This window comes from Chlorella variabilis (genome assembly GCF_000147415.1).
Source record: "Chlorella variabilis unplaced genomic scaffold CHLNCscaffold_13, whole genome shotgun sequence".
NCBI lineage: Eukaryota > Viridiplantae > Chlorophyta > Trebouxiophyceae > Chlorellales > Chlorellaceae > Chlorella > Chlorella variabilis.
Window position 1 is genome coordinate 463,329 of NW_005435075.1, and position 22,980 is coordinate 486,308.

Below are 22,980 nucleotides of genomic sequence, written 5' to 3' on the forward strand. Positions count from 1 at the left end.
CTGCGCTGCGCTGCGCTGTATCACCCAGCCCCCCGCAGCACGAGTGCTTGCTGTGGTCCCAGCAGGGCAGGGAGTGTGCGCCCGTTCCCCACCACCCTGCTGCCTGCTGCCCCGCCGTTTGTGCAGGTGTCGCGGCTGCAGGCCGCGGTGCTGATGGCAGTGCTGCTGCTGAAGCGCTGCGCCAACCACATGGAGGAGCTGGCGGAGGGGGTGCAGCTGCTGTCAAGCGCGGGTGAGGAGCGGCGGTGCCGCTTGAGCAGCAGGGCTGGATGGGGATGGCAAGTGCCATTGGGGGTGGTCAGACGGGCAGCCTGCTGTGCCGCGTGCAGGGGCTGCGCCTTCATGCGTGTGGGGTTGGCTTGCATCACTCCATCCCTCATGCCAGCTCACCCCCCGCCCCTCTCCCCTGTAAAACCTCCCTGCCGTGCAGATGGATCCCCCGCCACCAGCATCACCAGCTTGGTGCCGGCCATCGACCGCAGCCGCGACCGGCGCCCCGAAGCGCCGCACGCCGAGGTGCCGCTGCAGCAGCCCTGCGCAGCGTCGCTGCTGGAGGCCGCCGGCGCCGTGGTGCAGCAGCTGCAGGACAAGCAGGTGCGGGCGGCATGGCTGCTGCCTCTGCTGCGGTGCTGCTGTGTGCCTGCTGCACGCTTGCACGTCCCCTCAGCTCCGCTCTGCATCCTGCCCTGCCTGTGCGCCGCCATCCCACCGCCCCCAGTCCCCCTCTTGCCACTTCTTGATCATGCGAACATCCACCCTTCCTGCAGGCCGGGGGGGCCCTCACCATCCCTGAACAGGCGGTGCTGGACCACTTTGAAGCTGCGGTGCAGGAGCAGGACACGAGCGCCCTCATCCAGGCCATCATCAAGGGTGGGGCTAGTTGGTGGCTGGGGGCCGGGGCCAGGGCCTTTGCTGCTGGGCAGGCAGGCATCAGCCTACTCAGCATGGGCTGGCGCAGTCACGGCGGGTGGCCACACCCCAAGGGGCAAGGTGCACACCCGGGAGCTGGGCGCAGTGTGCCTCACCTCCCCTCCCTCCGCTCCGCCCCTGCAGCGCCGGCTCGAGCTGCGTGCCAGCTGAACACCAAAATGTTCCGTCCTTTCTACCTGGCAGTGGAGCATGCGGCCGACGTCGGCTACCACCTGGGCGCGCACACGCCGACACCGCCGCCTGGCCGCAGGTGCGCCGAGCCTGGCGCGGCCCGCCCGCGCAGCTCAGCTGCGCCTGCCCTGCCAGCCTGGTTCTGTGCCTGGAGGTGCCGCTGTGTGTGGGGGATGTGAGATGGGAGATGCGGTGAATTCTGGAGCCTCCGCCTGCCTTGCCTACCTCTCTAGCTGAGCTTGGTTGCCCCATCCCCCCTGCGTGCCCGCCCGCGCAGTTCCTGAAGGCACTGCGGATGCTCTTCGACGCGATGGTGGGCAAGACGGCGGCCGGTGCCCCGGAGGAGGCCATGGGGCTGGTGCATGAGGCGGTGCCACACCTCACACCCTGCTCGGTAGGCGAGAAGGTGCACAGCCTGTTGATAGGTTAGTGGGCGAGGGGAGGGCTGGGGAGGGAGGCGGGCGGGCGCGGCCCCGGCGTGGAAGTGAGCCAGCCGGCAGGAGCAGAGACTGGCAGGAGCTGCTGGCTCTGCTGGCTCTGCGGGCGGCAAGTGGCGGATGGCAGTCCATCCCGTTGCGGCCACGGCGGTGGCCGCCCACCTCCCAGCTTCCCTGCCCCCCTCCCCCGACCCACCTGCCTGCTGCAGATGCGGTGATACCAGACTTCACCGCCCTGCACCAGCTGCTGGTGTGCGGGCGCCTGGCGGGCCCCGACATCCTGCCCATCCTGGAACTGTGCAACGCCCGCTCCCTGGGCATAAGCAAGGGCCTGGGGGCGCTGCACGTCCAGGCCTGCAACCTGGCGCAAATGGCTCGCATGCTTGGCGTGGAGGTTCCCGCCGCCATCCAGGGCAGGCTGGACAAGGTGCGCGCCCGCCTGCCCCGCCCGCCTGCCTTCCACAGCCGGCAGGCCACGGGAGCAACTTGCTTGAAGCTGGGTGTGCCCCCCGAGGCAGCTGACAGGCCCCTCGCCCCTTGCCGCAGGTGGAGGCACGCCGCACTCTGAACGCCATTCAGAACGGCTTCGCTGCCTGCGCGGTGGGTGCCTGCATCCAGCTGTGCTCCGCAGCGACAGCCGAGCATGCGGACCTGCCACTCAGTCGGGACCACACCACAAACTTGGGAGAGTTGCCCACAAGCCTGCCTTTCTCTCCCTTTCTGCAGCTGGATGGCAGCGCCAGCAGCGCCGGCGCCGGTGGCGAGCCCGGCTTTGATTTTCTCAACGTTGCCATGCACTCGGGGAGCCGCAGGCAGGCGGTGCAGCAGACTGAGGCGGCAGTAGAGGCGGCCGCCAAGGGCGACCCTGGCGCTCGTGCAGCGCTGGCGGCTCTGGCGGGCTGCAACCCGGTGGCGCCCTGCTGGCTCTCCGGCTGCCACTGGCACGGCGGCAGCCGCGGCATGGTGCGTGAGCAGGGCGTCCCCGAGGTGGAGGCGCGGGCGACGGCGCGGCGGCGCTGAGGAGCCTGGCGCTGGCGGCGCTGGCGCAGGTGCCCGCAGGCTGGGTGCCCGCTCAGGCGGTGGATGTCCGCAGGCTGTGCCGCCGGCCATGCTCAAACTAGGCAGAAGTAGAGTATCCGGATGATGATGTAATGCACTTACCAGCCATTGCAACAGGTGGCAGGTTCGGTTGACTCGCTTGGGGGGCGCAAGCCCGCACTGGCGCCTCCAGCAGGGCGCCGTCGAAGAAGGCACCAATGCACAAGCTAGGACCTCCGTTGGCGCGCCGCTTTCACCCCTGCGCCGTGGAGCGTTCTTAACGCGATGTGTTGCTGGGCAGGTTGCATCGCGATGGGCGCCACGCCCCAAACGCCGCACCAGCAGGCGGCCGACCTGCCGGAGGGCCAGGAGGGGCAGCATCTGCCGCGGCGGCAGGAGTGCTGGTAACAAGTGCCGCAGCAATGCCGCAGGCAGGATGGCAGTGAGGCTGCAGGTGGAGGGACCGGGGGGCTTTCGCGGGGCCGCCAGCTCAGCGCCGGCCTGGAGCCCCACCGCCAGCGCCGCACAATCCCTGCCTGCTGTAGCTGCTCAAAACAGTGCCCCACTGAATCCCTCACCATCCAAACATGCGCCGCAGCAACGCCGCAGGCAGGATGGCAGCCAGGCTGCGGGTGGAGGGACCGGGGGGCTTTCGCGGGGCCGCCAGCTCAGCGCCGGCCTGGAGCCCCACCGCCAGCGCCGCACAATCCCTGCCTGCTGTAGCTGCTCAAAACAGTGCCCCACTGAATCCCTCACCATCCAAACATGCGCCGCAGCAACGCCGCAGGCAGGGTGGCAGCCAGGCTGCGGGTGGAGGGACCGGGGGGCTTTCGCGGGGCCGCCAGCTCAGCGCCGGCCTGGAGCCCCACCGCCAGCGCCGCACAATCCCTGCCTGCTGTAGCTGCTCAAAACAGTGCCCCACTGAATCCCTCACCATCCAAACATGCGCCGCAGCAACGCCGCAGGCAGGATGGCAGCCAGGCTGCGGGTGGAGGGACCGGGGGGCTTTCGCGGGGCCGCCAGCTCAGCGCCGGCCTGGAGCCCCACCGCCAGCGCCGCACAATCCCTGCCTTCTGTAACTGCTCAACCAGTGCCCCACTGAATCCCTCACCATCCAAACATGCGCCGCAGCAACGCCGCAGGCAGGGTGGCAGCCAGGCTGCGGGTGGAGGGACCGGGGGGCTTTCGCGGGGCCGCCAGCTCAGCGCCGGCCTGGAGCCCCACCGCCAGCGCCGCACAATCCCTGCCTGCTGTAGCTGCTCAAAACAGTGCCCCACTGAATCCCTCACCATCCAAACATGCGCCGCAGCAACGCCGCAGGCAGGGTGGCAGCCAGGCTGCGGGTGGAGGGACCGGGGCGCTTTCGCGGGGCCGCCAGCTCAGCGCCGGCCTGGAGCCCCACCGCCAGCGCCGCACAATCCCTGCCTGCTGTAGCTGCTCAAAACAGTGCCCCACTGAATCCCTCACCATCCAAACATGCGCCGCAGCAACGCCGCAGGCAGGATGGCAGCCAGGCTGCGGGTGGAGGGACCGGGGCGCTTTCGCGTGGCCGCCAGCTCAGCGCCGGCCTGGAGCCCCACCGCCAGCGCCGCACAATCCCTGCCTGCTGTAGCTGCTCAAAACAGTGCCCCACCGAATCCCTCACCATCCAAACATGCGCCGCAGCAACGCCGCAGGCAGGGTGGCAGCCAGGCTGCGGGTGGAGGGACCGGGGGGCTTTCGCGGGGCCGCCAGCTCAGCGCCGGCCTTGAGCCCCACCGCCAGCGCCGCACAATCCCTGCATGCTGTAGCTGCACAACCAGTGCCCCACTGAATCCCTCACCATCCAATCATGCGCCGCAGCAACGCCGCAGGCAGGATGGCAGCCAGGCTGCGGGTGGAGGGACCGGGGCGCTTTCGCGTGGCCGCCAGCTCAGCGCCGGCCTGGAGCCCCACCGCCGCCTCTGCACAATCCCTGCCTTCTGTAACTGCTCAACCAGTGGCCACGCTGCGCCTTGCTCTCAAGCGGGCTTGCTGCTGCGGCCGCCAGGCCACGCTTGGGCGCGCGCCGGGCAGCTGCTGCTGCTGCCTGTTGCACCGCGTTCTGCAGGGGCAGGGCCACAGAGGTGCTGGGGAGGTGGGGAGTCTGTTTAAGGATCATCCTGATTTGTAGCAGTCGAAGGGTTGCGGACTGGGGGCCAAAGGCTGGCAGGAAGCAAGCCAGCGTGTTGCGGTGGTGGTATCATTTACCTGTGCAGTCGGCTGGATGGGTCCCAGGACTGCCCTGGGAGTAGCTCCTGCCCTGGGAGCAGGTCCGCGGATGTGCAATCTATTCATCAAAGTTTCAATGAAATTGATACCCTGCAACACAGGAGGTAGCACCACAGGTGGGGCAGAACATGGCCTCAAAGCAGGCCGCGTGCTAACATGGTGGACAGGCATTCATGTTTGAGAGGAGACTGGCCTTGAAGACTGTGGTTGAGAGCATGGAGCACATGCACTAGTGCAAGTACTTGCCAGCTTACCTTGTGAGGGGTGGCCGCAGGGCCAGGAGCCGCCGCAGCGCCTGGCGTGCCGGTGCAAGTGCGTGCTCCGCTGCCTGCTGCATGCCCCTCCTGCGCAGCTCCAGCGCGGCCCACACTGGCACCAATAACTGCCGCCGGAGCCAGGGAGGGGAGAATGGCCGCAGCGGATGGACCACCGCCGCCGCTGCTCGTGCTGCTGGGCCGCGGCACTGCCGTGGCAACGGTGCGTCGCGCTGGGTGTGTGGCCTCCAGCGAAACTGCTGCTGGTGGTGGTGGTGGTGGAGGTGGTGCTGCTGCTGCTGCCGCCTCCATGGCCACTGCCTGGCTGCCGTGGCCTGGGAATGCAACCGCAAAGCCTGCCTCCGCACTGCGCTGCGGCAAATTCTCGCGGAGGGAGGTGAGCGCCCTGCGCGCCGACTGCCCTTCGCGGCACCCTTGCAGGAGGGATGCCACCACCGCGATGGCGGCTAAGCAGCGCAGTGCGCAGCTGCTGCGCTGTCGGCCTGGCTCGAGCGGGGCCGCCCTGGCCCGAGCTGTGCTGCTGCTGCCGCTGTGGGGACGGCTGCGGCACTTGCTCAGGCTGTGCGGCTGAGGGGCGACTTGGGGTGATGTTGGCTGCCTCTCCCAAGTGCCGCCCCTGCTTCTCTGTGGCATCTGCACCTGGCGGCGTGGGCACTGTCTTGCTGTGCTCACCGGCAGGTGTGCCAGAGAGCTGTGCAAGCTGCTGGCACTGCTTCTCAGGCGCCGTCTCCTCAGGCACTGCTGCTGCCGCTGGCACGGGCGCCAGGAATGGCTCCCCAGGCACTGGTGCTGCTGCTGGCGCAGGTGCAAAGGCTTGCGCTGGTGCAGCGGCAGCTGGCGTCGCCGCTGGTGCTGGCGGCGCACGCACCTGCTGCTGCAGCAGGGTAGTGTACATGGCGGCCTCAGAAGCCACGCGGGCAACCCGCAGTATGTGGGTGAGCAGGGAGCCGCTGTTGAAGCTGGCTAGGAACTGCTGATCCTGATCGAAATACTGCAGCAGCGCTTGGTGCACAGCATTTCTACAGCTGGGCACCAGGCCTTCCACAAGCTCCAAAGCTCATGAGGCTGGCTGTCCAGCGTGGTGCTCAGCGCCAGCTCCAGCTGCTGCTCTTGCACCCGGATGCCCGCCACCACACACACCGCACGGAGGAGCCACCAGTCTGAAGGGGCAGGCAGGCAGCACGGGCAGCAGGAGGGATGTCAGGTGAGGCACAACGTTGGCTGTTCCAGCGTTTGAAAAGGCTTGTCAGCACTTCAGCACTCCATCCGAAGCACCACGCATGCTGCCTGCCCCACCTTCTGCTATGCTCCTGCTTGGCTCCTCGCCGCTCATCTTGGCGGCCTGCTCCGCCATGCCCAGCACGACCTGTGCCATGCCGCTCAACGCCCGCACCGCAGCGAGGCCCGTCACAATCGGCAGCAGCTCATCCCCGCACAGCAGCTCCGGCCGCAGCGCCGACCGCACATCACTCATCAGGAACTGGGTGGCTGCGACCAATTGCCGTCCGCATTGCGAGTAGGGGGCGGGCCCCGGCGGCTGGTTGTGGAACAGCCCGCCAAAGGCGCCCTCCTGTGCCGGGGCGACATCGGTGATCAGCAGGGCGCCTAGCTGGTGTGTCTCAAAGCCGCAGGTGTAAGGCACGACTTCCTCGCTGCCGGTCGCCATCTGTTGGCGGCTGCCCCCCGTTGCTGCCTGAATGGTTGCCAGCAGGGCTGCTGCCTGTGCCCCCCTGTGGCCTCCCTGCTGCACCGTGTTGGACAGGTGCAGCTCCAGCGGGCTTTCCTCCAATCCGTAGGCATACTGCGCAGCTTGACCTGCAGGCAGGTGGCAAGATGTGTACACATTAGATGGCGTTCAACCCATCGATGCACATAATTATGCCACAGACGCTGCAGATGTCCTGCCCGACGTCGCTTTCTGCTGTCTGGCCTGAAAAAGGAGGCACACCTGCATAGCGCACTCCCTCCAGGATCATGTCGCTCAGCGACATCAGCGACTACGATGACCAGATGGAAAGCATGGGGCGCAGCCCTGGCACCATCGGAATGGCATCAGCAAACCATCCTGCCTGCTGGTACTTTGCCAGCGCCGGGTCTGGCTGCACCGGCTACAAGCACAAGGACCGCGAAAACATCCTGGATGCAATTGGATAAACGTGAAAATGTGTGGCTCCAGATAGAGGGCTACTTGAGTGCTCGGGTCAACTCGGCTCTCAACGCCACTTACAGCGGCTGCAGTACATCCGGTAGCTTAAACGTGCGGTTCTTGAGTTGCAGGACATGCGCCTGGACATCGCGTCGAGCCACAGAAAGGGAGGCAGTGCGACACCCCTTTCTGACCTGCATACACACTTGGTGACAGCATGGTGCAGCCCCACCTACCGGCATCGCCGCCAGCCCAGGGTTGGCGGCGAGCAGGCGCTGCTCGGCCTCATACCACGAGTCAAAGGCACGCTTGTAAATGCTGGCGAATGCTAGGCGCACGGACTCCGGTATCAATGCGGCAACCTGCGCAGAGTGGATCACACCATGCATCAAAACCATCCAGAGAGGCCACGCACAGTCACGAGGCTGCTGCTGGCAGCACCACCATCATACCTCGGGGTCCGCCAGGGTACACAGCGCCTTCAGGCAGCCCTCCTCGACGGACAACTCATCACATTGGTCCTGCAAGGTAGGGCAGCACAGCAAGCGCATAGCAGCAAAGTTGCCCAGCACGACCTGAATGTGCTCCCTGGAGCAAAGCTGCGCTCGCATCTTACCATGACTGATGCGGCCAGCACCTCCATCGACGCAGAGAAAGGTCCCAGCAGCAGCTGCGCTGTGCCCCGCTGGCTGGGCGAGGGCTGCATCATGATAAAGGTGGGGAAGAGCCTCCACAAGCTTCACTTCCCGGTTTTAACGTCTAGCTTTAGACCATTATTTGATCTGCCCGACGCGCCAAGTGCAGTACCCCCCACTAGTAGTGAATGGGTCCCGGGGAGGCCTGTGCCGAAGCCTTGGCGATTCTATTAGGCGTTCCCGAAGGAATTGGCTTGGATTGGCGCTGAGCCGGTCAGCGATGATGCCCAGCAGCAACTGTAGCAGCTGCATCATCTGCAGGGCAGGCGAGGGAACAAAACAGGGTGCATGTTGTGTTGGATGCCTGAGCAGGCGCAATGAGGAGCCTGCCAGCTCGTGCCACAGACTGGCAGCCCAGCGCTCTGCCGTAGTCTCTGCTCCAAAACCGAATAGCTCACCCGCTGGTGCACTTCAGACCGCGGCCTGAAGCCGCGCAGTGCAGCAAAGGGCGTCCACATGACGCCGCCAGAAGCCAGCTGGTTGAGCAAAGCAGCGCTCAGGTTGTGCAGTAGTTTCGGGTCTGCAGGGAGGGCAGGTAGGGCAGGCAAGAAGCTTGGAGGGACAACAAGAGCCAGAAGGCCAGCGGGATCTCCTGCCCAACCATAAAGGTGGGGAAGAGCCTCCACAAGCTTAACTTCCCGGTTTTAACGTCTAGCTTTAGACCATTATTTGATCTGCCCGACGCGCCAAGTGCAGTACCCCCCACTAGTAGTGAATGGGTCCCGGGGAGGCCTGTGCCGAAGCCTTGGCGATTCTATTAGGCGTTCCCGAAGGAATTGGCTTGGATTGGCGCTGAGCCATGTACAATCGTGTTTGGCACCACCATTCAGCAGCAGTGGGCTGCAACCTTTTCGAAACTCACATTCGTGGTACCGGGGGACCCCCAGCATCAGGGTGAACAGAGTCAACCCGAGCGCTGGCAGGTCGGAGGAGGGATCAAGGCGTCTGTGCACATGGACTTCCGGCGTCTGGGCATACCGGTGGCCACAGAAGTCGAGGAAGCCGAACCTGCAGGAAATAGATAACGGCTATTCACCATTTTGTGTGAAGATCATGTCAGAAACTGCCTCCTCTTTCCCAGCCTGGGGCAGGCCCACCTTGGCTGCCCAGTCCACGCCCTACACTCCACCCCTTCCAGCTCCCACGGGCGCTCGCTGGCCTTCTGCATGGCGCCCACGTCGCCAATCAGGGGCTTGTATACCCCACCCTGCCCACTTGCAACCGGGTCGTACTGCACCTGCACAGCACAGTGGCATCAGCAAAGACATAGGCCGCGGCTAAGAAAGGCCTTCTTTGAAGGCGCTGGAGCTAGTGTCTAAACCCTCCGAGAGGGCACAGGTTCGATTCCTCCCATGTCGAAACTTTGTGAGGACAAACGCGGCATAGCTGACCGGCTCAGCGCCAATCCAAGCCAATTCCTTCGGGAACGCCTAATAGAATCGCCAAGGCTTCGGCACAGGCCTCCCCGGGACCCATTCACTACTAGTGGGGGGTACTGTGTGTGTGTGTGTGTGTGTGTGTGTTTCACAGGGATTGGGCACATTAATGTGCTGGGGCCGAACCCGCTAACCCTGCCGGCTGTCCAGAGCGAGGAAAATCTGGCCGCCGATGGCATCCCGGGGAGGCTCCGTCTTGCAAGCGCCATGCCGGTCTGCCGGGCAGCCGTCCGCCGCCCAGATGCCGCCACGAAGGTGCCGTGAGGCAAAGTCCCAGCTAGTGTCCCGGCTGGGGTTCGAACTCGTGCCTGTGGTATCACCCACCGACACTCATCCAGCTCCTTATTTAACGTCGCGGCCAACGACGAGGTACTGCACTTGGCGCGTCGGGCAGATCAAATAATGGTCTAAAGCTAGACGTTAAAACCGGGAAGTGAAGCTTGTGGAGGCTCTTCCCCACCTTTACCTTTACCTTTTACATGTGGTCAACACCACTGAGCCAGTCAAGGGGCCGAGTAGCCGCTGCCAGGTGGGCATGCAAAGGCACCCATGCACAGGGGACAGCGTGCCCTGCCCGCTCGCCTCCCTAGCCAGCTCACCAATATGTTGTCGGGTTTGATGTCACGGTGCACCAGGCCCAGCCGGTGCAGCTTTGCCATCAAATTCACGATGCAAGTGAGCAAATTGAAAAAGTCTGCGCCACTCAACTTCCTGCGAGGGGGCCAGGAGGGGCAACGCAGCCACGAGTGAGGTGGGCGCGACGCAACACACCCAGGGCAACTCTGTCTGGGCAGGCAGCCACGGCAGCCACAGCGCTGCCTGCAAGCCACTCACCTGCCCTCGCGGTCCAGCCCCGCTCCCTGGGCATATTGCATGATAATGCATGGAGGGGTGGTGGCGTCGCCGAAGAAGACTGCCAAGACGCGGGGGAATACGCCGTGCAGGTCGCCCCTCTTCAGCATCCCCACCTCATGCATCATTTCGATGCGGTTGGCGGTCAGACATGCTGAACCAGTGATGTATTTAATGGCAACTAGCTCTTCGTTGAACATGCCTGAAGGGAGCATTGGGCAAGCAGGGCTATCTGAGCGGCGCTATCAACACTCCGCAGGTTGGCGGGGCGGCGTGCAACAGCAGACGACCACCATGCAGGCATCCGACAGCAATTACTGCAAAGTCACCCCACTCACCCAAATGCACGGAGCCGAAGCATCCGCTGCCGATCCGCGCTCCCAGAATGCCGCTGGTCCCCGGAATCTGCTCTATTGGCAGCGGGCCCTTGCCGCCGTGCTTGTTGGGGTGGGCGCCTAGGGCGGGGTCCGCAGCGTAGAAGCAGCCCCCCGTAGCGCAGTGAAGAAGGGAGCTGCCATTCAGCAATTCTAGCTGCATGCAGCGGACAGCACACAGGAGAGAGCGAGTGAAATCTTCACGCGAGCAGTGTTGGGCACTGGTGGGGCGGGGGCGGGGTACAGTGTCTGGGAACAGGGCGCGCCCAATGCTAACGCTACACTCACATTCTGCTGGGCGGCAAACGCCTGATGCGCCTCCTCCATAGCGTCCTCCGGTTGCGCCATTCGACGGATGCGGTTGGGGGCTATCCCTCGGAGGCGACGCCTAGGCCTTGGACAGCACCGCAGACAGTTCCTAGACCGTTTATAGCGGGTTGCGGGTCTGCTCGCTCACATGCGGCCACAACGTTGCGGCCAATTCCTGGCCCGGGGTGCAGGCAGGCGTCCGCAGGCTGTTTGGGAGCGATAGGATAGGGCGGCGACACAGAAGGACACGCAGGCGGGAGCCTGGGACAGTGCTATGAGGCCTTGCCAATGGGCGCCGTGCGGCAGGTGCGCTGTGCAACGAGCAGGCGGCGCTTCCCACTGCTGGCAATCATTGCCAATGGTTGACGAAGTATTCCTACGTGGTGAGACCTGTACGCTGCAAGCAGCAGGGAGCATCCTGGTGCCCAGGTGTGAGGGGCACGGCAGCGGCCCCAGCGACGGCAATGGCCAGCGACGGCAATGGCGGTGAGGAAAGACAAACACTACTGCACCTGAGCCTTTGCAATTGTTTCTTCTTATTGCACAGAATTGACTGTGCATTGCTCGCGGCAACACATTGTCTTGTTCACCTATTGGTGGAGTGGTTGGCGTTCGCTTGTTTTGACTGGGTTCCTGTTAATCTACACACGCCTGTGATCACTGCTGGCTTGCGCAACAACCCGCAAACAGCGGCCGCGCGAGAGCAGGTTCGCATGTGGGCCCAGTGGGGCACGCGACTGTGCTCAAAACGAGCGGCAATAACGATTGCTGTTGGCATGGTGCGGGGACCGCATCTCCTTGACCCTGCCGCCGCCGCCGCTGCTGCCGCCACCGGTCCATCCTCTGCAGGCAGCCCGCCCCACCCCCCTCCAATGCAGCAGCTGGGCATGGAGCTGCGGGAGGGCTCCTGCTTCGCAGAGGTCACCCGCGGGGCGCTGGACCAGGCCAGGTATGTATCGCTTGTGTCCGAGCCGGCTGCGGGAGCCATCGCCACATTCCTGGGCGTCACTCGAGACAACTTCCAGGGCAAGGCCACCCAGCGGCTGGAGTACGAGGCATACGTGCCCATGGCCGCCAGGAAGCTGCTGGTGGGGCGGGGCTGCTGGCGTGCAGAGGCAGCCTGCACCTGCAGCGGTGCTGCCTGGTTTGGCGGCACGCCGGCAGGCTGGCCGGCACAGCGCAGCACGCAGGCGTGCTCGGCATGGGAAACTGTTGCCGCTGCCTTGCCTGCACTGCAGGAGCTGTGCCAGCAGGCGTGCGGCAAGTGGCAGCTGTGCAGGATGGCTGTAGCACACCGCACAGGCACGGTGCTGGTGGGGGAGGCCAGCGTCATCATCGCAGTCTCCTCGGCACACAGGCGGGAGGCACTGGAGGTGGGCAGCCGGCGCTGGCGCCTGCTGCCTCTGGCCGTGTCAAGCAGCGAGCCAGCACGCCGGATGCCGATCTGCCGCTGACGCTTTGCTCCCTGTCCCGCCGCAGCAGCATCCGCACGCACCAGCAGCCTGCATGTTGCAAGTTGCCAGGCCCTGTGTGCAAGCTTGCCTTATCCCTGCTCTCCTGCTTGATCTAACCCTATTCTCCTGCTTGACACAGGAATCGTGCTGCCCCCTGCAGGCCTGCCATTGGGCTATTGACGAGCTCAAGGCCACCATTCCCATCTGGAAGAAAGAGGTGTTTGAGGATGGCGAAGTGTGGAAAGAGAACGAGGAGTGGCGCCAGCAGCAGCGCGCGGCTCGGCAGATGGCGGCAGGGGTGGCAGCAGCAGGGGCAGCAGCAGCCGGAGGAACAACGGCGACGCAGCCGCAGGCAGGCACAGGCAGCTGAGGGCAGAGGCGTGGCGAACAGCTGCCTTCTCCTGGCGTGTCGACCGTCACAGCCTCAGGTTTGGCTCTTCCGTTTGAGGGTCAGCCATTGGGCTTACAGTATGTGAAGGTAGTGCTGTCAAAGCGTAGACGCTCAGCAATAACATTGCAGAGGCAAGGTGGCAACAACCAACAAGGCGACCAAAACCTGGACGAGCGCTGAAGGCCATCGCAGCAGGAAAAAACCGAGGCAGGCATTCGCGAGGGTCATGCGTTGCGGATTCGTTGGAAAAAGACAGGGCAAGCCGCACAGACGGGGCTTGAATCGCCAACTCACTCAGTGGCAAGATGTGCAGAGGGGCCTGAATCGCTGGCTCACTTCACGTGCGCTAGATGCGGGCGCGCAGGGCAGTTGGGGGCCGCGGCATCCATCAGCGCACAAGGGCAGCGAGGGGTGCCGTGCAGTAGCGACAGGCTCAATGGCCGCCCGCGTGGCGCCGCACCATGCCACCACGCCGCAGCAGCATGATGCTCAGAGTCCCAGGTGCTTGCGGATGGCCTCTGTGGCCAGCGCCGCCGCGGTGGTCCCCTGCTTCTCCGCCGCCGCCTCCAGCGCCGCATACACATCCTCCGCGATGCCCACCTGCACGGCGGCCTTGACGGGGCAGCACGCAGGCGGCCAGGCGCCGCTCAGCACAGCCAACCAGCCCCCCACACAGCAAGCAGTCCGAAAACAGGCATCAACGAAACGGCAACAGGGCGCCCCTTCAACACCCTAGGAACCACTGCCCAGGCGGAGCCACCCGCAGCGCCACCTACCTTGGGCAGCTTGTCGGCGGCAGACGGCGCAATGTAGCCTGCCTGGTACTCGCGCACCGCGTCAAAGCCCACCCGCGCCACAAAGTCGCCCAGCGTCTCCTCGCCGCCCCGCCGCTGCGCCTTGAACATCGCAAAGATCGGCTCCAGGAAGGTCTCAAAGTCCTGTGGTGGCGGGGCGGGGCCAGGACGAGCAGCCATGGTGAGGAGCAGAGCGATGCGGTCACCAGAATAAACACAGCAAAAAGCAAGAGAGAAAAAATAACACTTCAGTCTTCCTTCACCCAGCCGCAGCCAGCAGCCACCCGCAGCCAGCAGCCGGGCAGGAGCAGCAGCAGCATGCCGAAGCCATCCCCGCGCCGCACCTTGGCCTTCACCCGCTCCGCAAACGGCTCTGCCAGGCGCGTGGCGTTGAGGGAGCCGCCCAGCCAGACCTGGTACGAGTTGGGGCCGTCGCCCACAAACCCTAGCTCAGCCATGTATGGCCGCGCGCAGCCATTGGGGCAGCCTGCAGGGCAAGGTGAGGGGTGCAGGTTGGTCGCAGCGAGGAGCAAGGCAGCACTGGGGCCTGGGCTCGCCGACTCGCCCAGCTGAGCCAGCTGGCTGCGCGTCAGGAGGAGCGGCAGCGCAAAAGCCCCTGACTCCACCCTCAGCTCATCTACATGCAGCTGCTGTGCCCACAACCCAGACACATACACACATCAGCACACATCACACAACACGCGCCCAGGCAGCCCACTCACCGGTGGCGCGCACCACAAACTTCTCGCTCTTGTCAAAGCCCAGTCCGTCCATGAGGGCTCGGATGCGGGCGTTGATCTCGGGCAGCGTGCGCTCCGCCTCGCCGATGGCCAGCCCGCACAGCGGCAGCGCGGGGCAGGCCATGGACAGCGCCTCGATTTTGTCCCAGTCCAGAATGTCCTTCACGCCGCCGGCCTGCGGTGGAAGCCGTGGTGGTGATGGTGGTAGTGGGTGTGTAGTGGGAGGTTGATGGGAGCGTGTTGCAGACGGAAGAGTGACAGAATTGGTAGCAGCAGCGGCAGCAGCGCAGACGGTGTCGTTTCGCGACAGCAGGTTGGTGGGTTGTGTGTGGCAGACGTCAAGGCATGGTGCAGGGTGCAGGCGAACAATGGCTCAGCATGGGGGCCTCAGACTAACGAGATTCCAGTGCTTTGATCGTCAGAGATTTAGTCGGATGGTACGGACAAACACGAAGCTCATCACTAGCCCTAACGCCGAGCAGAACAGCCAGATCCGGGATGGCGTGCAGCAGCATGCAGTGCAGCAGCAGCCTGTAGCACCCACCACAGCAGCAAACCTCTGCTGCTACCTACGACTCCTGCAGCGTTTATCCGGCCACCCCACATCGGCCCACCCACAACCCGAGCCACCCACCACCATCCAGCAGGCGTTTGCCCCTCAGCCGGCGGCCCACCTTGAGGGTGGACAGGATGTCGTCCTTCCAGGACGGGTTGATGTCGCGCAGGATGAGGTTCTGGTTGGGCGTGATGGTCACGGGCAGCTCGTACCGCTCAATCACGTTGCGCAGCGCCTTCTTGGGCTCCCCCTTCACGCGCCCGTTCTGCGGGCAGGCCAACAGAATGAGGATGGGGTGCTTGTTTTCCAGGCGTCATTCAGCTGAATCAAAGATGCATGGTGGCGAACATGAGAGCAGGCCGAGTGCGTTGGCCACAAAGGATGCTGCACTTTCCTCCCCTCTGGACCGCACCTGCACATAGATGCCGTAAGCCAGCTTGCCGTCTCCCTGCTCCATCCAGCCCAGGTAGTCCTTGAACTCCCATGAGGGCAGCGGGCGGAAGGGCTGCATCAAAACAGAGCAGGGCGGCGCAGAGGCGGCGTCAGCAGCAGAAGCAGCAGCTGAAGCAGCGCGGCCACAAAGCAGGGCACAAAACGGCCTGCATCGCACAGCAGGCCACGCGCCCATCGTACCTGCAGCTTCTTGCCGTAGTACTGCTCCACCACGCTGCGGAACTTCTCCACACCCCACTCCGAAATCAGGTACTTCAGGCGGGCCTGCAGTACCAGCACAGCAGGTATTTTGCGCCTCATCGATGCCATGCCAATCTTGCAGCAGCAGCCGGCACCTCGCAAGCCGCAGCAACAGCCCACACGGGCCGGATGCTGCCCCGCCCACCAGCATCAGCAACTTCGTACCGCCATCCTCCACCCTGCCGCCTTTCCCTGCGGCCCTCAATTGCGCACCTGCTTGCGGTCGTCGCGGCGGCCGTAGTCGCGCTGCACCGCCACTATTGCCTTGACCACATGGAACACATCGTCGACGGGCACAAAGCCCAGCGGGTCGGCTAGGCGCGGGAAGGTGGTGGCCTTGCCGTGGGAACGGCCTGCGTGGGGGGCGTGGGGCGCGTGGAGCGGAGGGAGCAGAGTCAAGGGCTTGGTGTTGTTTGCAGAGGGAGGGCGCGAATGCGCTGCCTGTGCTGGGGGCAGGCCCAGGCGCGGGCTCGCTCACCCATGCCGCCGCCTGCCACCACGTTGAACCCCTCCAGCTCCCCCTTGTCGTTGGTGATCACCACCAGCCCCAGGTCGTTGGTAAACAGGTCCACGCTGTTGTCGCCAGGCACTGCAGGGTTGTGGTGGTTGTGGTGGTGGTGGGGAGGAGCAGGAAGGGGAGGACGGGGGGTGAGGCTATGATGGATAGGACGCGGAGCAAGTAGCATGGACGAGCGATGCAGCGTGTGTGTGCGGCATGCATGTCGCGCCGTAACGGCAGCTTGCGTGATGAGGAAGGGTGCAGGCGGGCCTCAGGGGTGTTGTGTGTCCACAGCGCGCAGGCCGCACGAGGCGGAGCCCGGGCTGGCGGAAAGATAACGCAGTATAATACCAGAGCATCAGGGGCCGGGCAGCGGTGGGTGGGGCGGGCAGCGGCAGCGACGGCAGCAGTGGGAGCAGTGGCAGCAGTAGCACTGCGTCCATGCCAGGTGCAGGGTCACATTTCACGTCCATGCATCCTGCCGAGGCACCACGGCGGCGGGTGCGGCATAACCATGAATGCCACCGGTTCGCTGCCCGCGGGGGCACAGCTGGGAGCGCGCACCCGTGACGGCGACCTTGAACTTGCGGGGCAGGAAGAGCTGGCCGTAGATGGGCTCCGGGTTGCCGTCAAAGTTGGTGCCAAACCCGTTGAAGGCGCGGTCTGCGGTCACCTTGGGGTTCTGCTCGCAGGCAGCGGGAGAGGGGGGGTGGAGATAATTTGAAGCTGCGATTTGCTGCTGCTGCTGCTGCCGATGGATGCCGCGGCACACAACTCAGGGCGAGCAACTGCTCATTGTCGCCGCCGGAAAACAGCAGGAAGCCGCGAGATAAGTCGGCCACCGCTGCCACCCAGCAGCAGCGCACCTCCATGGTGTGTGCGAAGAACTTCTCCCCATCCAGCCAGACATCGTAGTAGGCGCCCGACTGCGGCGCCAGCAGGTCTGCCACGTCATTGGCGTACTGCTCGGCGTACCTGCAGTACATGGGGCAGTACGGACGCAGGGCACGCGTTCGAGAACATGCGGGCCAGGCAGGCGAGCACACTCCCAGGTTTGTGAGGCAAAGGCCTTCTATCAGTCTCCCTGGCGCCCGACGCGGCTGCAGTCACGGGCCATAACCCTCCCCGCATACATGTATCCCACGCTGCGCAGCTCAGCTCACTGGTACTCTGGGCGGCTCTTGTAGGGTGCGGGCGGCGCCATGACGTTGCGGTTGACGTCGCCACAGGCGCCCAGCGTGCTGCCCATGTTCTTGATGACCTGGCGCACAGCAGGGGCACAGCAGGATCACAGCTCAGCGTGAAGAAAGCAGGTGCACTGACGTGTTTGCTGGGCAGCTGTCCATCTGCTCCACCAACCCAGTGCTGCTGCTTGCTGCTTGCTTTGCCGCCTGCTGTGCTAAACACGCACCGTGCTAAACACAGTCTTCAGGTTCTGCTTGAGCACGCCGTGCAGCTGGAAGGTCTGGCGGGTGGTGAGGCGCAGCGAGCCGTTGCCGTACTGCGGGGCGGGACGAGCACGGGCCGGGGAAGACGAATCAGCAAGACGGAGGACGAGACAGGCAGTCGCGCTGCTTGCCAGGCTGCGCAGCATAGGCAGGCCCCCGCCGTCCCTGGTGCTGCCTTGCCGCACCCCCGGCTGCCTGCCAGCACCCCAGGCTGGCTCTGGGCTGCCGGCCCAACCCACCAGGTCTGCCAGCTCGTCCATGACCAGGTAGAGCTGGTTGGTGACCAGGCCCGAGGGCTGGCGCGTGCGCATCATGAACTGGTAAGACTTGCCCGCCCCAAACGTGCGCTGCTCGCGGTTGTCCTGCATGTAGCTGCCGTGGAACTTCATCAGCTGCACCGCGTCCTCCGCGATGCTGGGCGCATCGGTGACCAGCTCCTGCTCCGGGGCGGCGGGGGCGGGGGGCAGGACAGGGTGATGTGGAACTCCACGTCGGGCAATAGAGTGGGCGAGGCAGGGGGCACAAAGCGTGGCGCAGCTGGCGGAAGGTGGCGAGGCCAGGCCCAGCCTCGGCTGCACGGTGACTCTGCCTGCCGGTGTTACCGCATGCCGCCAGGTCGCGCAAACTGGCGGCAGTCGCTGTCGCCGCCGCGGGCTGCTGCCGCCGCCTCCCACGTGCCGCTGACATCATCCGCCCCCGCCCCTGCGCACCTGCATCAGCGGGTGCCTCAGGAAGTCGCTCTTCTCCTTGATGATCTCCACCTTGGAGCGCTTGGCCTTGTTAGAGGCCGGGGGACGGCTGGGGGTTGCCACGCAGGTGACCGTGAGGCCCCCGCGCGTGGAGCTAGAGGGCTGGCATGGCTGGCGGGCCGCCAGGCCGCTGGTGCAGCCCAGGAAGCTGCTGGCGGCCTGCATGCTGAAGGAGTGTCGGGGGGTGTAGGGCGGCCGGCTGCTCAGCCCTTGTATTCCGCAAGCACCACCGGCAGCTTGCGAGCCGAGGGAGGGATCGGGTTTCCCACGCCGCTTTGGGCTTGTGACAGCAAAGTGGCGCAATTGGAAACTCGCGAGCAATGCATGCGACGCCCTGTGCCTCTTGGCGGCCGTCGCAGGTGATCGTCAGTGCTCTGATCTGAGTCACGGACAGCGCCACACTGTGCGGTGGGCGTGGACCGCCGGCAGTCAAGGCACTGCGCAGTTAGCGTTTCGGCCCCCTATGCTCCGCCGCTGGGGCGCCGTGCTGGGGTGCCTCGGCAGCATTGACGCGGTGCGCCGGGCTGGCCGCACAGCATCAGCCCATGCATTGGTTGCGCCGCCCAATGCAGTCTTGACTGGCGGGCACCCGGAAGCGCAAACCTGCCTCAACAGCCCTCCCCCCTTTTCGGCGCTTGCAGGATGCTGGGGATGAGGCAAACGATCACTGGCAGCCTGGTCGCCTCCGCAACCTCCGCGGGCCCACACTGCCGCCGCCGCCGCCCTCGCCCAGCAAGCTGCCCTTGGCTGCGGGGAGTTTAAGGGCCTTCCAGCCGCCGCGCAGCATGGACGAGGCCCTCGCGGCCCTGGAGGCCGAGCAGCCCCTGCCCCCGCCTTCACCAGCACGCGGCGGCGGCCTGGGCGGCACCGCCCCCGCCGACGTGTGCCGGGCGTTTGCGGCGGGGCAGCACTGGCGCATGGTGACGCCCGCGCAGCGCCGCCGCGAGCGGGAGCGCGTGGCTCGCGAGCAGCAGGAGCATTTGGAGACGATAGGTCAGATCACACGTGCCCTGAGGGTCAAGGGCGGCCCCGCGGTGATGGGCCCTGCTGATGGCCTGGCGCTCCCGCTCGGCCTGGCGGGCTGGAGCCCGCAGCAAGACGCGGCCACGACTGCTCCAGGTGTGCCATCGCCGCGCTTCCCCGGTTCTGGCTGATCTGGACCCCCTGTTCTCAGCCGGCGCATCTGCCCCTCCTTAAGACCTGCCTCTGCCCTGCTCCTGCTCTTGCAGGGGCAGCGCACACGTGGCGCCCAGCGCCGCCAGCGCAGGAGGCCTTCAAGCTGGGCCCTGTGTTCCAGACCCGGGCAGGCAGCGGGGCGGCAGCCACCCAGCTGGTGCCGCTGCACGGCATGCAGCTTGCAGCGCGCGCTCAGGCAGCCGCGGAGGCCGCCACCGCTGCTGCCGCTGCAGCCATCGGGACACGGGTGTCTCCCGCAGCAGCAGCCGCTGCTGCGCCTGCTGTCGGAACCTGCCCTGCTGCTGCCCCTGCCAGGCCAGCATCTTCCCCTTCCTCCGTAGTGCACAGCGCAAGCAGCCAGCTGGTGCAGCTGGGCTCTGGTGGCAGCATGGGCAGCGCGGCGGGCAGCCCCTGCTGCGGGAGCAGCCTATGGGCGGACAAGCCAGAGAGCAGATCACCAGCCACTGGTGCAGCTGCAAGCCCTGCTGTGCAGGGCGTGAATGGATCAGTGCTGATCGAGCTGGCAGTCTTGGGAGCAGCTGAGGCATCGGGTGACGCTGGCGGTGGCTGGCAGGATGGGCTCCGGGAGTGCCGCGCCTCTTCTACGTCTGCAAAACTGCCGGCGCAGCCCTCGGAGAGCTTTGTGGCCTTCGTTCGTGGTGTGCAGCAGATGGAGGAGGGCCGGGTCGGCGGCAGCGATGCGAGCAGCACGGCGGCCTCGCGCTTGCGCCCGGAGCCGGCTCAAGCCCAGGCAGCAGGCGTCGATTCCAGCCAACTGGAGGGGGCAGAGCAGTCATCGCTGCACGCCTTTGGCTCGCAGCAGGCCCTGCTGCCTCCTCAGTCCGATGATGGGTTCAGCATCCCTGCAGCACACGGCATCTCTTGTGTCGAGAGCGGCAGCAGCAGCAGCGGCCGCCGGCGCCTGCCACAGGCGCCAGCGCTGCTGGGCCACTGGCGGCAGGTACTGCACAGCCTGCGCCTCACCCGTGGCGGCGCAGCAGGCAGGCAGCAGGAGCAGGGAGGTGCGCGGTGGGCGGGGCGCCAGCGCCAAGGTGGGGGCCTGGCTCAGACCGCTGAGGATGTGAGGCCCAAGCAGGGGGCATACCGCGGGGCGCATGCGCCAGCGGCTTCCCGCACCAGCGGCGATGAGAACCAGCCGATCCTGCGCTAGTGCATGAACAAGTGCAAGTAGCATGTTTCAACAGGTTGAGCCGCAACAACTGTGGCCAGCCATCAATGTATTCCAATTTGCAACCTCTGCTTGAATTTTGCCTGTGCCATTTTCAATCATGTATGGAACCTGCTTTCAACCATGTGCAGCCTATTCTCCCTCATATGTTATCCCTGCCTGTACCTAAATTCCATATCCATCACATTACAAACAACAATTGCAAGTGCAAGCTCGATTTTGGCAGAAAAGAGGCGGTGAAAAGCAAGGGCGGTTGTATTGGCAAGCCTGCGGCTGCTGCCCTGCCGCTGCGGTGCCAGTCGCATTGGACACGCGGCAGCAGGTGCCGACATGCCGGCAGGCGTCAGCTGGGGGTCACAGGCGGTGGTACAGCTGAGGAGACAGGGGCAAAGGAAAGAGTTTTGACAGGAGGGAGTAGCAGGCGCCTCATGGTATCATGACGTGGCGCCAGCTGGCATTGGGCAGGTACAGGAGAACAACAGCCAGCGTGTGTGCCAAGTGGCCAGGCAAAAATGGGTGGCAGGCAGGCCACGGGCGGCTGGGCGCGGCCGTGCGCCCGCTCACTTCCTGTCCACCCCGGCCGGCGCCGCCGGCGCTGCCGCCGCAGCTGCCGGTGGCTTCCAGTTGCTGTTGTCGTAATACACCCACCCATCGTCTGCGGCCGTCCCCTGCTCGCCGCCCAAGCCCGCCTGCTCGTCGTCATCAAATCCATAGGGGCCGCAGGGCCAGAAGTCGCTGTTGGCAAACAGCTGCTGCCGCAGCAGCTGGAACTGGTCTGTGGAGCGAGCAGGGGCAGGGGCAAGGAGGGCGGAAGAAGCGAGATGGGAAGCAGGCGTGCGACAGGGCATGCAGATAGCTCAGTCGGCAGGCAAAGGCCAGGCGTGGGCAACCGGCAGCTCACCATCGTTTCTGCAGGCAGGCAGCGCCTCCAGAGCCTTGGCGTTGGCCTCGTCCTGCACAGCCAGACAGGGAGGCAGGCGGCGACGGGAAGGCGCAGTGCCGGTCGTGTGGAGGCAGGGAAGCGGCACTGCTCGCTAAGGACGGAGCATGCCGTGGGGCTTGGACTGACCCCCCGCCGTGCCAGGAGCAGCGAGGGGTCAGTCCAAGTTGGACCCACCTGCACAAAGGAGCCGTCGCCCTGGCCCTCATGCTCCTCCTCCACCCGCGCCATCACTGCATCCAGCGCATACTCCGGCATGCCCTGTTTCTCCAGGTAGAACTTGGAGGCGCTGCACACAGCAGGGGCGGCACGAGCGAGCAGGGCGGCAGGCAGCAGGGTGCAGATGAAGCAGGTAGGAGGAGAGCAGGCAAGGCAGGGCAGAGGTGAAGTGCCTGTTGGTGGGGCAGCGCTGCCCAACGGGCATCCCACAGCGCTGCTCCCCAAAGGCGACGAGCCGACCCACGCCCCACCTCTTGTCAAGGCCGGGCACGATGCTGATCATCTGGGCCAGCAGGCGCGGCTTGGGCAGCTGGCGCTGCTTGGCCAGGTAGGCGGCGGCGGCCATGCAGTTGGCGAAGCCGACACAGAACGCGCGCGCCACCTCCACCCGCAGCTCCGGCGGGACGTAGTCGAACAGATAGATCTCGGGGTCGTGCACCGGCTTGTCGTCTGCAAAAGCAAGCAGCAGACGCCAGGAAACACGCGAATGAGGTCTTATTCGCGGGGAGGATGATGTGTAGGATGACAGTCGCCAAGTCGCCGCCCTCCGAGAGGCGGGAGGGGCGAGCAGGCGAGGCTGCCTTGAATGCTGGGCCCCACGGCAGGCCGTTGCGTGCGCGGCAAGACCTCAGCAGCGGCAACGCCAGCAGGAGGCGCACCTTTAAAGTTCATTGAGTCGAGCACCATCTCCGATGAGCTGGCTGCAGTGCGCTCCAAGCGCAGCATCATGCGCGGGGACAATATCCCCGCGATGCACTGGCCACAAGAACAGCCCATGGCTTGGGAGCTGCGGGTTCCGAGTGTGCGAAGGCGGGCCTGCGGGCGGGGCGGCGTCGGCCTGCGGGGGTGGCAAAGCAGATGGCGGGAGCAATGAGAAGGACCTGACCTGAGTTTGCTGAGCCTACACAACACAGGCTTGCAGTTGCCGCCTGAAGGCCCGAGCTCATCGATCAGGTCTGCTGCAGTCCACAACTCGCCTGGTCTCACTCGTCTAGCGATTCGGCTTCGCTTGGGCTGTTGCTCACTGCAGCAGTTTTCGGTGCCTTGGCTGCTTGGCACTCCAGGGGCATGTGTACAGAAGACGTACAGCACGCCTCCCCCAGAAGAGACGCATTGGCGGCCCTGGCGATTGATTTGTAACCCAAGTTGCCGTCCGGGTTGCTTTAGTGCAAAGTCCCCCACCGGGCATGCACTTTGGCATCGTCTGCCGAGCAACCCT

The 22,980-nt window shown here is 65.2% G+C and overlaps 5 protein-coding genes across 5 annotated transcripts in view; 2 read left to right on the top strand and 3 right to left on the bottom strand.

Moving 5' to 3' along the window:
• The window catches only part of CHLNCDRAFT_52952 (hypothetical protein), a gene marked incomplete at both ends in the record, with an annotated part of 14,685 nt that extends 12,127 nt beyond the window's left edge, over positions 1-2,558 (top strand). Inside the window, 9 exons of the mRNA XM_005846536.1 lie at positions 127-232; positions 431-594; positions 768-870; positions 1,054-1,130; positions 1,181-1,276; positions 1,379-1,526; positions 1,748-1,965; positions 2,085-2,138; positions 2,265-2,558. Of these exons, the coding sequence (XP_005846598.1) occupies positions 127-232; positions 431-594; positions 768-870; positions 1,054-1,130; positions 1,181-1,276; positions 1,379-1,526; positions 1,748-1,965; positions 2,085-2,138; positions 2,265-2,558 (1,260 nt within the window). The remainder of the gene's footprint in view (positions 1-126; positions 233-430; positions 595-767; positions 871-1,053; positions 1,131-1,180; positions 1,277-1,378; positions 1,527-1,747; positions 1,966-2,084; positions 2,139-2,264) is intronic.
• Positions 2,559-5,076: 2,518 nt separating this feature from the next.
• CHLNCDRAFT_52953 (hypothetical protein) lies at positions 5,077-10,931 on the bottom strand (the record flags this gene model as incomplete). The annotated part of the gene is made up of 15 exons (XM_005846680.1): positions 5,077-5,208; positions 5,970-6,092; positions 6,125-6,261; positions 6,398-6,916; positions 7,050-7,098; positions 7,484-7,609; positions 7,700-7,768; positions 8,039-8,197; positions 8,341-8,462; positions 8,805-8,950; positions 9,040-9,179; positions 9,978-10,089; positions 10,213-10,432; positions 10,569-10,761; positions 10,893-10,931. 15 exons carry the CDS (start codon positions 10,929-10,931, stop codon positions 5,077-5,079), a joined length of 2,286 nt encoding a protein of 761 aa, XP_005846742.1.
• Positions 10,932-11,848: 917 nt separating this feature from the next.
• Positions 11,849-12,638, top strand: CHLNCDRAFT_17589 (hypothetical protein; the record flags this gene model as incomplete). Its single annotated transcript, XM_005846537.1, has 3 exons — positions 11,849-12,001; positions 12,152-12,286; positions 12,528-12,638. Coding segments are annotated over 3 exons (399 nt in total), but the record flags the coding sequence as incomplete, so codon positions are not given.
• Positions 12,639-13,247: 609 nt separating this feature from the next.
• CHLNCDRAFT_35907 (hypothetical protein) lies at positions 13,248-18,479 on the bottom strand (the record flags this gene model as incomplete). Its single annotated transcript, XM_005846681.1, has 15 exons — positions 18,199-18,479; positions 17,728-17,925; positions 17,452-17,541; positions 17,204-17,301; positions 16,907-17,015; positions 16,605-16,722; positions 16,020-16,130; positions 15,755-15,894; positions 15,482-15,565; positions 15,261-15,353; positions 14,967-15,113; positions 14,275-14,467; positions 13,897-14,039; positions 13,535-13,696; positions 13,248-13,370 (listed from the first exon to the last, which is right to left on the bottom strand). The coding sequence occupies exons 1-15, from the start codon at positions 18,400-18,402 to the stop codon at positions 13,248-13,250; spliced, it is 2,013 nt and encodes a 670-aa protein (XP_005846743.1). The 5' UTR covers positions 18,403-18,479.
• A 2,295-nt stretch (positions 18,480-20,774) lies between these two features.
• Positions 20,775-22,779, bottom strand: CHLNCDRAFT_58148 (expressed protein). Its single transcript, XM_005846682.1, has 6 exons — positions 22,739-22,779; positions 22,421-22,599; positions 22,013-22,211; positions 21,720-21,831; positions 21,504-21,555; positions 20,775-21,377 (listed from the first exon to the last, which is right to left on the bottom strand). Exons 2-6 carry the CDS (start codon positions 22,536-22,538, stop codon positions 21,163-21,165), a joined length of 696 nt encoding a protein of 231 aa, XP_005846744.1. The 5' UTR covers positions 22,539-22,599; positions 22,739-22,779; the 3' UTR covers positions 20,775-21,162.
• Between the last annotated feature and the right edge of the window lie 201 nt (positions 22,780-22,980).